Source organism: Bufo bufo, chromosome 8, assembly GCF_905171765.1.
Source record: "Bufo bufo chromosome 8, aBufBuf1.1, whole genome shotgun sequence".
NCBI classification, from domain to species: Eukaryota; Metazoa; Chordata; class Amphibia; order Anura; family Bufonidae; genus Bufo; species Bufo bufo.
Genome location: NC_053396.1, coordinates 206512196 through 206525622, shown reverse-complemented (window position 1 = coordinate 206525622; position 13427 = coordinate 206512196). Strand labels below are relative to the sequence as shown.

The window sequence follows — 13427 nt, the reverse complement described above, 5'->3', positions numbered from 1 at the left end:
GTCAGCTGTCAACCTAACTGAGATTACTCCAAGAGATAGCGGCCTGGTTGTTCCCCTTAAGCGAAGTCCAGATCCTTGTATAGGGTTTAAAAGATAATAACCAGTGAAGGGGGGCAAGTTAAGGCTCTTAGGCGTAACCCCAAGTCAAATCTGTCCCATTGACACAGTGGTTACACTAAAAGCTCATGGGCCCTGGTGCAAGGATTCAGCTCGGGCCCCCTCGGCACCTTGACCTTACCCCTTCCCACCAGCCGAGGTGTAACTTGACCAGCATGCACTTTCTATAATATCGGTGTCTTCTTATGTGGCACAAGGGTCTTTGGGCCCCCTCAGGCTCCTGGGCCCAGTAGCGACTGCTACCTCTGCACCCCCTATAGCTACACCCCTGCCTAGAAGAAACCGTGAAGTGGAATGTCTCTCCTGTTATTCCAATGTGAACACTGGTCGAGTGAAATAGTATTTTATTTGAGACGCTGTACTTTAAAGAATGTGGACTCTTTTCTTACTACAATTGCTGTACCTGGAGTTTAGTTGTGTGATTTTTTGAGGGATGGATAATATTATTATATTTGATCTATTAAGGTGCTTTATAAAAACTGTAAAATTTGGGTCAAGATTGTTCATAATTAGGAGTGGTTCTCACAGGACTTTTCACTGGTTTCTAGTTTACACCCACCCAATGCCATGAGAAGAGAACATGGCATCTTTTCACTCACCCCTAGTGGAGTAGAGGGAAGCATGAGCCTGGGGATGGATGTTCCTTCCATGGTTTGCTGTGAAGAGAGGGAGCCATGTGGAACAGAAGGTGTTTCCAACTTGAGCCAATGCCTCCCTCTCCATAGACCGTAGAGGCTGCCTCTAGGCATGCAGCGAACATTTGGTTTTCCCATTTGAAATCATGACATCCTATTACAGTATGGTGGACAATAGACCCAACATGTAGCAAACCCAGCCCTAAAACCTGAAATGAGCTTCTATATTAAAGTTACTTACCTGAATGTAGCGTTGCTTGTATTGCACAATAACAGGACCTCCAGAGTCACCTGAAATAAGACAAAAAGACATTTAACGCTGGTCTCGTGGTTGTACTAGGCCTTTTCCAATAATGACCAAGTATTTCTCAATTCAGGGGGTCCAGCTGGTGTTCCTTAATCCCATTCCCCCTAATGCCGTAGGGAGGTGATGCGGGATGCAGTTGGTAACCATAATACTAAATTACCGGTGGGTTGTGGCCATGAACACAGCCAAAGTAAGTTCTGAAACAAAAGACTATGAATGTTTACCATTGCAGGTTTGTGGATCCACCTGAGGTTCCATTCCCCCCGTACATAAGAAATTGTCAGTCACAACGTCTCTAATGTCTGGAATATCCTTGAATTTATCTATTTTTTTGGTATCATCTAGACAGGCTTGTCTCTGTGGAGGAGAAGAGAAGTTGCCATTGCAAAAAGGAAACTGTTTATTGTACAAAGCAAATTAAATCCTTAACCAGTTCAAGACCGGGCCTTTTAACTTCTTCCTGACCGGGCACATTTTTCATTTTTTTTAGTACATGCATCTTTGAAAGCCATAACTTTTTTTCTATTCAGTTATGTAAATATTATACATGGGGCTTTATTTTTATGTCATTTTTAGTATTTTTCGTCTATTTTTTTTATAAAATGGAAATATAAAATAAAGGGGGAAATAGTCTATTTTTCATATTTTTATAATCAAATTTTTTTTTTATTATGTCACCTTTATATATTAGTTGTTTTGATATATGGGTTGTATGGATTATGGTCACTGGGAGGGAGGCCTAGAAGCTGCGGTATGGCATGTGGTGGTGTTTTTTGTCTTTATGTTTTAATTCACTGTACAGCCTCACTGGAGAGCTGATCTGGTTCTACTAAGACCCAGCAGCTCTGGCAGACTCCAGGGCCCCTCAAATCATATGACCGCTGGGAGCAGAGGAAGAAGCGGCATTGCTGTTTTCTGTTCTCTATACAGAATGCTCACTCAGCACTGTGTATACGCTGTGTCTGTGAAAAAAGTCCCTGCCTCCTCTATGCGGAGCCCTGCTGTCACTGACAGCCGTCTTCCTGCTTCTGCATTTTAAAAAGGCTGTGCAGAGATAGAAGATGACCGGCCGGACACGTAAAGTCAACGGACGGTCGGGAAAGGGTTAAAGAGAATCTCCACCTTTTATAATAATAAAAAAAATAAAAATTAAAGGAAATGTTCACTTGATGATATATACAGGCTGAAAAATACGACGCTCATTTCAAGAAAATTCTGCATGAGAAATGTTTCGTAGGTGTGTTGATCTGTTTTAGATGCACGGACTGATCAGTGCAGAATGCCAGCCAAGAGCTGATACTTCTAATCAGCGGCATAGAAATCAATAGAATGTTTTTTTGAGAGCGTAATCCACACAAAGCATCCAGTAAAAGATATGGTGTGAACATGTTCATTGCTCATTCTTCTTACCTTACTCCCTCGCTTTATCAAAACATTCTTCCTTTCCAATTTATTCCTAACTTCCTCTGCAACAAACATGGCCTTCACCACTTCAGATGAGAGGATTTCCTTTTCTAGAAAATAAAAAAATGTATGGGTTCAGACTTTTTTTTTTTACATTTTCATTGCTCAGAATACTATGTCTTCATTCTACTCAATGGCACTTTAGACTGTAGACCTAGTTATTTTGTCTGCTGCCACCCACCACTAGGGGGAGCTGACTGAAGACATTTTAATAGAACTCCCATTGAACTCAATAATAAATCTGTCTTTATTCAGCTCCCCCTAGTGGTAGCTATAGACAGCCAGAATTGGCTATGTGAGGGGAAGCAAATTAGTTGGCGCTTTGTATCATAAAAATGAACTCTGATTCCTTTACAGTGCCTTGAAAAGGTATTCATACCCCTTGAACTTTTCCACATTTTTTTCATGTTACACCCACAAACTTAAATGTAGTTTTGGGGGATTTTATGCAATAGACCAACACAAAGTAGTAAGTATATGTGAAGTGAAAAGAAAAAGATAGATGGTTTTTAAAATGTTTAACAAATAAAACATTGGAAAGTGTGGTGTGCATTTGTATTCAGCCCCCCTGAGTCAATACTTTGTAGGACCACCTTTTGCTGAAATTGTTGAAGTCTTTTGGGGGATGACTATAACAGCTTTGAGCATCCAGAGGCTGAAATTTTTGCCTTCTTTTCTTTACAAAATACAGTGGCTCGCACTCAGTCAGAATGGATGGAGAGCATCTGTGAATAGTGTCAACTCTTTTGCAGCCTCTACCTGTATTTAGCTCCATCCATCTTCCAAACAACTCTGACCAGCTTTCCTGTCCATGCTGAAGAAAAGCATCCCCGAAGCATGATGCTGCCATCACCATGTTTCACTGTGGGGATGATGTCTTCAGGATGGTGTGCAGGGTCAGTTTTCCACCACACATAGCGTTTTGCATTTAGGCCAAAAACTTTGGTCTCATCTGACCAGAGCACCTTCTTCCATATCTTTGCTGTGAGCCCTACATGGCTTGTGGCAAACTACAAATGGGACTTCTTATGGCTTGCTTTCAAAAATGACTTTCTTCTTACTACTCTTCCACAAAGGCCAGATTTGTGGAGTACACCACTAATAGTTGTCCTATGGACAGATTCTCTCACCTGAGCTGTAAATCTCTGCAGCTCATCCAGAGTGACCATGGGCTTCTTGGCTGCTTTTCTAATTAGTGCTCTCCTTGCTTGGGCTGTCAGTTTAGGTTGGTGGCCATGTCTTGGTAGTTTTACAGTTGTGCCATTCTCCCCATTTATGGATTATGGATTGAACAGTGCTCCGTGAGAAGTTCGGAGCTAGGGATATTTTTTTATAACTTAACCCTGCTTTACACTTCTCCACAACTTTATCCCTGACCTGTCTGGTGTGTCCCTTGGTTTTCTGTTAGATCACTAATGTTCACTAACAAACCTCTGAGGCCTTCACAGAGCATCTACAGTTATACTGAGAATAAATGACAAACAGGTGGACTCTATTTACTAATTAGATGACTCTATTTACTAAGGGAATTGGTGACACTGGATTTTATTTAGGGGCAGGGCCGGACTGGCCTGCCCGGATACCGGGAAATTTCCCGGTAGGCCGGCAGGCCTGAGTGCCGCAAGGCTGCGGCCCTGGTGACAAGTGGGGGCGGCCGCGGCCGGCGGCAGGGCAGAGCAGGAGATGAGCGCTTCCATTGTGGAAGCGCACATCTCCATAGTCATCTGTATCGCCTCAGGACGGCGATACAGATGCCTGTGCTGCGGGAGGGGAGGGAGAGGTGTGTCCCCTCCTGTTCCTCTGATAGGCTGCCGGCCTAGTGCTGGCAGCCTATCAGAGGCCGATGCAGGCGGCGCGATGACGTCATCGCGCCGCCTGAGCCGTATAGCGAGGGACACAGGCCAGAAGAGGCCTGCATCGCATTGCATCGCTGGAGGTAAGTATAAGTGTTTTATTTTTTTATATATAGGTACAATACTGGGCTGGCACATGATAAGGGGGGACTACTGGGCTGGCACATGATAAGGGGGACTACTGGGCTGGCACATGATAAGGGGGGACTACTGGGCTGGCACATGATAAGGGGGGACTACTGGGCTGGCACATGATAAGGGGGGACTACTGGGCTGGCACATGATAAGGGTGGACTACTGGGCTGGCACATGATAAGGGTGGACTACTGGGCTGGCACATGATAAGGGGGGACTACTGGGCTGGAACATGATAAGGGGGGACTACTGGGCTGGCACATGATAAGGGGGGACTACTGGGCTGGCACATGATAAGGGGGGACTACTGGGCTGGAACATGATAAGGGGGGACTACTGGGCTGGCACATGATAAGGGGGGACTACTGGGCTGGCACATGATAAGGGGGGACTACTGGGCTGGATCATGATAAGGGGGGCTACTGGCACATGATGGGGGGGCTACTGGCACATAAGGGGGCTATTGGCACATAAGGGGGGCTACTGGCACATGATAAGGGGGACTACTGGCACATGATAAGGGGGACTACTGGCACATGATAAGGGGGACTATTGGCACATGATAAAGGGGGCTACTGGCACATAAGGGGGGCTACTGGCACATAAGGGGGGCTACTGGCACATAAGGGGCGGCTACTGGCACATAAGGGGCGGCTACTGGTACATAATAAGGGGGACTACTGGCACATAAGGGGGACTACTGGCACATAAGGGGGACTACTAGCACATAAGGGGGACTACTGGCACATGATGGGGGGCTACTGGCACATAAGGGGGGCTACTGGCACATGATAAGGGGGACTACTGGCACATGATAAGGGGGTCTACTGGCACATGATAAAGGGGGCTACTGGCACATAAGGGGGGCTACTGGCACATAAGGGGCGGCTACTGCCACATAAGGGGTGGCTACTGGTACATAATAAGGGGGGGCTACTGGTACATAATAAGGGGGGGCTACTGGCACATATTTAGGGGGGGCTACTGGCACATAATAAGGGGGGGCTACTGGCACATAAGGGGTGGCTACTGGCACATGATAGGGGGGGCACTCTGGCTACTGGCACATGATATGGGGGGCTCTGGCTAGATTATTGGGGGGCACTATAAGGGCATCTACTGAGGCTAAAAAGAAGGGGTATTTTATATGGGGGCGCTGTATAGGGGCATTTTATACTGGGACACATTATGGTGGGTACTATGGAGAAGGGGTGGAGGAGCACTATGGGGGTCATCTACGGGGGCACTGAGAAGTGGTATCTTATATTGGCAAATTTTGGGAACATTAGCTCAATTAGGGGCATTACAAAGGGGTATGTTTTGCACATTATAAGGAGAATTATTACTACTGGGGGGGGCACTATGGTGGGCTTTATTACTCCCCCATGGTATGACTCCCTAGTAGCAGCACCATCCTCTCTCTGCTCTGCTATCCCTCTGCCCCTTCTACAAATCCTTATATGAAATCTTTCTCATTAGGATAAAACACAACATCAGCTCCGCCGAGCCCCCGACCAAAGTGTGGAAGTGGCGTCCGAGATCCCCAAGGGCCGAGCCAAGTAACTGTAAGTTTTTATGGGGGTTCTACAAAAGAGCTATCGTGGGGCAAAGTTCATATTCGTGTTTACACACGTGTTTTAAAATGAACGCTTTCTCATATTATAAACAAGTAAATAATGACGCAACACTGTGGGGCTGGTATGCAACTTTTTCCAGGGCTGGTTTTTATCCCCAGTCCGGCCCTGTTTAGGGGTATCAGAGTACAGGGGACTGAATACAAATGCACGCCACACTTTTCAGATTTTTCTTTTTTTACAAATTTTCTAATTTTTCACTTCACACATACTTGCTACTTTGTGTTGGTCTATCACATAAAATCCAAATAAAATACTTTTAAGTTTGTGGGCGTAACGTGAATAAAATTTGGAAATGTTCAAGGGGTACGAATACTTTTTCAAGGCATTGCAAATTTACTGTAAAATTAATCAGAACAGAATATTGGACCTAAACATGAAACCATGTCTATAGCTGGAAGCACACACATCTATTCTGTTAAATTCTTCCTTCTGACACTCACCGTGATCACTGCATGTTACAGATTTCCCTAGTTTCCTCAAAGCCCAGGATGTCCCCGATGTGCATGGAAGGCAAATGGGTCTGCAGGAAAAGCAAGCATATATTTGCTTTCTAAATAATTATATTCAATTCCACTCTATTCAAATAAGCTGTAAATCAAATTTATAGGACTTATCTAGTCCTATAGATGGCACTGTCTGCTCAATACAGACTTTCTCCAGCACGCCTACAGTGGGTTTCCATCTCTCCAGTGGCTAAATGAAGCCATATAAATATTATTGGAAATGGCTACTTAACCCTTTAAGGACATTGCCATTGTTCGCCAAATTTTGGAAATCTGACATGTGTCACTTTATGTGGCAATAACTTTGGAACACTTTTACTTATCCAAGCCATTCTGAGATTGTTTTCTTGTGACACTATGTACTTCATGATAGTGGTAAATTCGAGTCAATATAAATCACCTTTATTAAAAAAAAATGTAAATCCTAAATTTAGAGAAAATTTGGAATTTTAGAAGCAATTCTTAAATAAAAATAAAAAAAGTTCCAAAACTCACTTTTTAAGAACCAGTTCAGTTATGAAGTGACTTTGTGGGGCTTACATAACAGAAACCACCCATAAATTACCCCAATTTAGAAACTACACCCCATAAGTTATTCAAAACTGATTTTACAAACTTTGTTAACCCTTTAGGTGTTCCACAAGAATTAAAGGAAAATGGAGATGAACTTTCTAAATTTTGGCAGATTTTCCATTTTAATAATTTTTTCCCTCTAACACATAAAGGGTTAACAGCCAAAGAAAACTCTAAATCTATTACCCTGATTCTGCAGTTTACAGAAACACCCTATAAGTCGCCATAAATTGCTGTAAGGGCACAAGGCATGGCGCAGAAGGAAAGGAGTGCCATATGGTTTTTGGAGGGCAGGTTTTGCTGGACTCTTTTTTAGACACAATGCCTCATTTCTAGCCCCCCTCATGCACCCTGCGGTAGAAACAATCAAAAAGTGACCCACATTTTGGAAACTACGGGATGAGGTGACAGTTTTGATACCATTTTGGGGTACATGTGAATTTTGATCGCTTTATATTACACTTTTTGCGAGGCACAGTTTTTATTTTTTGTTTTTTAAAATGTTAACCTGACAGGTTAGATCAGGTGAAATTTTTATAGAGCAGGTTGTTCCGGACATGACAATATCAAACATGTCTACTTTTTTGTTTGTTTGTTTCAGTTTTACATAATAAAGCATTTTTGAAAAAAAAAAATCATGTTTCTGTATCTCCATTTTCTGAAAGACATTTTTTCTATTTTTCTGCCAATCGTCTTGTGTAGAGGCAAATTTTTTTGTGGGAAGAGTTAACATTTTTATTGGTATCAATTTTGGGTACATAAGATTTTTTGATCTTTTAATATTACACTTTATGGGGCAAGTAGACCAAAAAATTGGTTGTTTTGGCACAGCTTTTATTATTATTTTTTATAGCATTCACCTTAGGGAGTGATATTGTTATACAGCATGTCTTTCCAGATGCAGCAATACCTAATATGTCTATTTTTGTTTATTTATTTTGGTTTTACACAATAAAGGCATTGTTGAAAAAAAAACATATTTTTGTGTCTCCATTTTCTGAAAGCCATATTTTTTTTTATTTTTTGGGGCGATTATCTTATGTAGGAGCTCATTTTTTGCGGAAAGAGATGATGGTTTTATTGTGTGATATTTTTATAGAGCAGGTTTTTACGGACGTGACAATATCAAACATGTCTACTGATTTATTATGGTTTTACACAATAAAAGCATTTTAGAAAATAAAAACATGTTTATGTGTGTACATTTTCTGAAAGCCATATATTTTTTATTTTTTTTGGGCGATTGTCTTATGTAGGAGCTCTTTTTTTGCGGGATTAGGTGACTGTTTGATTGGTACTAATTTGGGGTACAAATGACTTTTTTATCCCTTTTAATACAATTTTTTGGGGAAGTGAGGTGGGCAAAATTTCAATTCTATAATAGTTTTCTTATTTTTATTTTTTTATGGTGTTCACCGTGTGGGAGAAGTAATGTGATCCTTTTATAGATCAGTAACATGTTTAGTGCTTTTATATTTTTTAAATTTTTAATCAATTGCGGAAATTTGATTTTTTTTTACTTTTTTTTTTTTACTTTTCTTTAACACTTTTTTGACCCAGGCTCACTTGGTTCTTGAAGATCCAGTGGGTTTGATGCCTCTACAATACACTGCAGTACACTGTATAGTGTACTGCAGTGTATTTTCATTCAGTAAGCGTAATCAAGCTCCTATTAAAGTGCCCAACACAGTACCTGCCACACATAGAACCAGGCAAAGAGCTTGCCCATATAATCGTGCAAACCACAGTGCCTGATGGTCACCTTAACATTGCTATAATGTTTTATTTTCTAAGTTACATGTTCTGATCTGTTATATTTGTGTACCTAATAGCATTTTTTGGACATTAATGGTTAAAACCTTGCCTCACTGACTTAGGTTTCCAGGAGATGAACTGGGTCCACCCCCTGGTTAGTCAGTGCAGTCTGTTCTGTAACTGTGCTACAGTGAGGACCTACATGTGCATGCTCCTCAGAGCTAGGCCCAAGTTCAGAGAATCCTCATCTCAGAGACTTCTACAGCTGAAGAAGCAACTTTACCATCAAAGTGCTCCAGAGAGAATAAATCAGAAGATCTAGGATCCTGAAGGCCGTGCATTGGAGTCAGACAGCAACGTATCGTGCATGGTTGTGGCCTAGAAACTTTGCCTCTGTGAGAGGGAACATTGCTGAAACATCCTTTGAAACTCAGAGATAATTTGGCCAACCATATCTGAAATCTGAAGCCCCTCAGCCCAGGAACTGCCAAAACATTTAACAAGAACCTCATTGCTTGTCTATGGTTCTGTTGAGAGACTTTAGAAAGAGATAGAGAGACATGGAGAAGGAGTACTAAAGCCTCAAACATTGCTGCCGTCCATACATTGCTATTGGGGAAGGATTGCACTGTGTTATGTGCCTTATTATTGCCGGATGTACTACTACTCCCAACCTGCACTTTAGTAAAGAGAGAGACTTATTTATTGGCATCAGTGGCGTAACTAAAACTGACTGGGCCCCACACCAAATTATTGAATGCCCCCCCCCCCTCATTGGCCCCAGCTAGTCAAAATCACTCACTCAGACCAGGCCCTGCTGCGACTTCGTCCGTTTCCCACACATATACTGCATATCATGTCACTGTATATAATACTATTGTGGGGGCCCTTTTACAATTTAGTCCTCATCTCAGGTGGGCCCCTTTTGAGTTCAGGCCCCGCAGTAGCTGCGTCCCCTGCTTCCACTATAGGTACGCTCCTGCCTTTCACAATATTACAGCTATACACACTATACAATGCCAATAAATATAATTAGGGGGAGTTTACATTTCCGTTTAATTTTCCGTTCTTCTGATGTGTCAGAAGAACGAAAAAAAAAAAAAAAAACTTGATGTATCTTGTAATAAAAAATAAAAAAAGGATCCTGTAAACAAATGGATCCTGTTGCATCCGTTATGCACATTTGGCATCCGTTTGAGCCATTTCTGAGATCTGTTCTATCAGACTGAAAAAAGTACTGCGTACAGGAGTTTTCTTTCTGTCAAAAAAAAACGGATCTCAGGTAGAAATGGCTCAAACGGATGCCAAATGTGCATAACGGATGCAACAGGATCCATTGGTTTACAGGATCCTTTTTTTCTGTTCTTCTGACGGATCAGAAGAACCGAAAATGAAATGGAGATGTGAACTCTTGCTTACTTGAATACACAGAATAAAATAGCATAACCAATTTCAAGGAAGTACAGGAATAGCATCCACTGGGCAGTGTATTTCCCCTATGCATCCTCAGTATGGGGCTGAATGTATAAATATACACAGACATTCATTATATAGTCTTAGGCCTGTTTCTCATTTCACATATGCATTTTATGCATTGAAATTTCCACCAAATGCCTCCACTGGTGAGATAGGTTCTGTTACATATATATACAGTATAATAGATATATGATATATAGATAGATAATCACACACACACCTTTCACATACAGTACAGACCAAAAGTTTGGACACACCTTCTCATTCAAAGAGCTTTCTTTATTTTCATGACTATGAAAATTGTAGATTCACACTGAAGGCATCAAAACTATGAATTAACACATGTGGAATTATATACATAACAAACAAGTGTGAAACAACTGAAAATATGTCATATTCTAGGTTCTTCAAAGTAGCCACCTTTTGCTTTGATTACTGCTTTGCACACTCTTGGCATTCTCTTGATGAGCTTCAAGAGGTAGTCCCCTGAAATGGTCTTCACTTCACAGGTGTGCCCTGTCAGGTTTAATAAGTGGGATTTCTTGCCTTATAAATGGGGTTGGGACCATCAGTTGCGTTGAGGAGAAGTCAGGTGGATACACAGCTGATAGTCCTACTGAATAGACTGTTCGAATTTGTATTATGGCAAGAAAAAAGCAGCTAAGTAAAGAAAAACGAGTGGCCATCATTACTTTAAGAAATGAAGGTCAGTCAGTCAGCCGAAAAATTGGGAAAACTTTGAAAGTAAGGGCTATTTGACCATGAAGGAGAGTGATGGGGTGCTGCGCCAGATGACCTGGCCTCCACAGTCACCGGACCTGAACCCAATCGAGATGGTTTGGGGTGAGCTGGACCGCAGAGTGAAGGCAAAAGGGCCAACAAGTGCTAAGCATCTTTGGGAACTCCTTCAAGACTGTTGGAAGACCATTTCAGGGGACTACCTCTTGAAGCTCATCAAGAGAACGCCAAGAGTGTGCAAAGCAGTAATCAAAGCAAAAGGTGGCTACTTTGAAGAACCTAGAATATGACATATTTTCAGTTGTTTCACACTTGTTTGTTATGTATATAATTCCACATGTGTTAAGTCATAGTTTTGATGCCTTCATAGTCATGAAAATAAAGAAAACTCTTTGAATGAGAAGGTGTGTCCAAACTTTTGGTCTCTACTGTACATACACTTGCCTTTTATGCAGGCTAGATGGATTTGGAGGATCCAGGCTGTGGAGGATCCAGAAGAGTTTCTAACCCCCCGAGCACATGGCTGGGTGTCTCCTCCTCAGAGAGCAGTGCAGCCCCCCCCCCCCCCTCACTCTGTCCCGACTAGACACTGATAGCAGAGCAAAGAACACTACTGCCCTGCCATAATATGACAGTAAGTGAAGAGGAGCAAACCGGGGGGGGGGGGGGGGGGGGGGGGGGGTTCTTAAGGAAGCTCCAGGGAGATTTTTTAAGGTAGCAGCATAAGCTGCTGCTGACAAGAGCTAATGTTATCTTCAGTGCGGCCCTCCACTATACGCTGCCTGCTGACTGTGAGGCCAGAAGTTTACATCATAGTAGATGCAACCCTGCCCTGCTGACACCCCTGCTACTGCTCCCGGGCCCCTTCTAAGCTCGGGGCCCCGAAGCAGCTGCTTCCCCTGCTTCCCTGATAGTTACGCCCCTGATTGGCATCAACTGTCCTTGTAAATGACTCCACCATTTGCTGGCCACTTTACCTACTCTCCTGCCTTGCGCCTAGACCAATATAACAGGCACCCCAACTACCATCAGGCAGAAGCCTCAACTTTAGAGAGTGCCCCGAGGGAAGAAAGGGTGTGCCCTCCACTCACTGCACGACCCTGGGGAACCATTATCACTACTCCCATCCTCCGATCACTCCTCCTGGCCACTGCACATCCAGCCACAGTGCTCATAATCACAATGCCTCCACACTCAGTCCCTGTAGCCTATAAGTTAGTCATGGTTCTCCATGACTTTTACCTGCTATTTGAGGAAAATTCAATCTTCGTTTTTAGTTCAATGAGAGCCAAATCATAATCAAAGGATTTCTCCACTTTCTGGTCCTGCTTGCCAGCTGGGTTGTACTTATCATGACGGTGAAGGTTCTTCACTTTGTATCCCCTACCTACAATAAATGGAAGAAAATAGGGTAACATGCGCAGTCCTGTGCGCCTCACACTTTAAAATGGCCCCCCTTCTGCTCAAATTCCTGCCAGAACACGGAGGTTGTAGGTGGACAACAGCTGGAGATTGAATGAAATCCATGGGAGCACTTACCTCCGACTTCTACACTAATAGTATGGAGTTCTTCATCTAGATTAAAGCAGTGAGCAGCGGTCAAGATAAAATCTTTGCTTATGATAGAGCCTTTACATGTTTCTTGAGAACCAGGGCGCTATAATAAAAAAAGGGAAAAAGGGAAAGTCTCAAAAATGTGATTTATAGCAGTTCCAAGGAATATGAGATGTTTGCAGTCTTCTGGCACCAGAACACGTTTTCGTCAGCTACAGCTGAAGTCCATCCACCTTAGTTCATTAGAACTCAGTTTTTCACAATCTTGCTCATGTTCTCTCTCTCTTCAATCAGTTTAGATCACTACTGTATTTGAAGAATGTGAAATGTCAGAATAAAAACAAGAGGCAAGGATTTACTTAAAGGGGTTGTATCACTTCAGCAAATATCATTTATTATGTAGAGGAAGTTAATACAAGGCACTTACTAATGTATTGTGATTGTCCATATTGCTTCCTTTGCTGGCTTCATTCATTTTTCCATCACATTATACACAGCTCATTGCCAAGATTACAACCAACCTGCAATTTACCAGCGGTAGTCGTGCTTGCACACGATAAGAAAAAGCAGTGGCCTATGTGCACTCCAGGGAGGCCTGTAGCTGGCCAGCTAAGACCTGTCCTAGGTTGCTAGTATAGCTTATATGTGTATACAGCTAGACCTGCCAATAGCCTTAATAT

General features: G+C 42.5%; 2 protein-coding genes across 5 annotated transcripts in view; one reads left to right on the top strand and one right to left on the bottom strand.

The window, feature by feature from the left end:
* Positions 1-13427, top strand: part of LOC120977488 (zinc finger protein 260-like) — a 244578-nt gene that overhangs the window by 61919 nt on the left and 169232 nt on the right. The window lies entirely within an intron of this gene.
* The window catches only part of LOC120977496 (complement factor B-like), a 103639-nt gene that overhangs the window by 4090 nt on the left and 86122 nt on the right, over positions 1-13427 (bottom strand). For both annotated transcript variants that reach the window (XM_040405476.1, XM_040405477.1), the window contains 6 exons: positions 12733-12850; positions 12436-12580; positions 6589-6668; positions 2470-2573; positions 1284-1416; positions 994-1043 (listed from right to left, as the gene is read on the bottom strand). In XM_040405476.1, coding sequence (XP_040261410.1) covers positions 994-1043; positions 1284-1416; positions 2470-2573; positions 6589-6668; positions 12436-12580; positions 12733-12850 — 630 coding nt within the window. The remainder of the gene's footprint in view (positions 1-993; positions 1044-1283; positions 1417-2469; positions 2574-6588; positions 6669-12435; positions 12581-12732; positions 12851-13427) is intronic.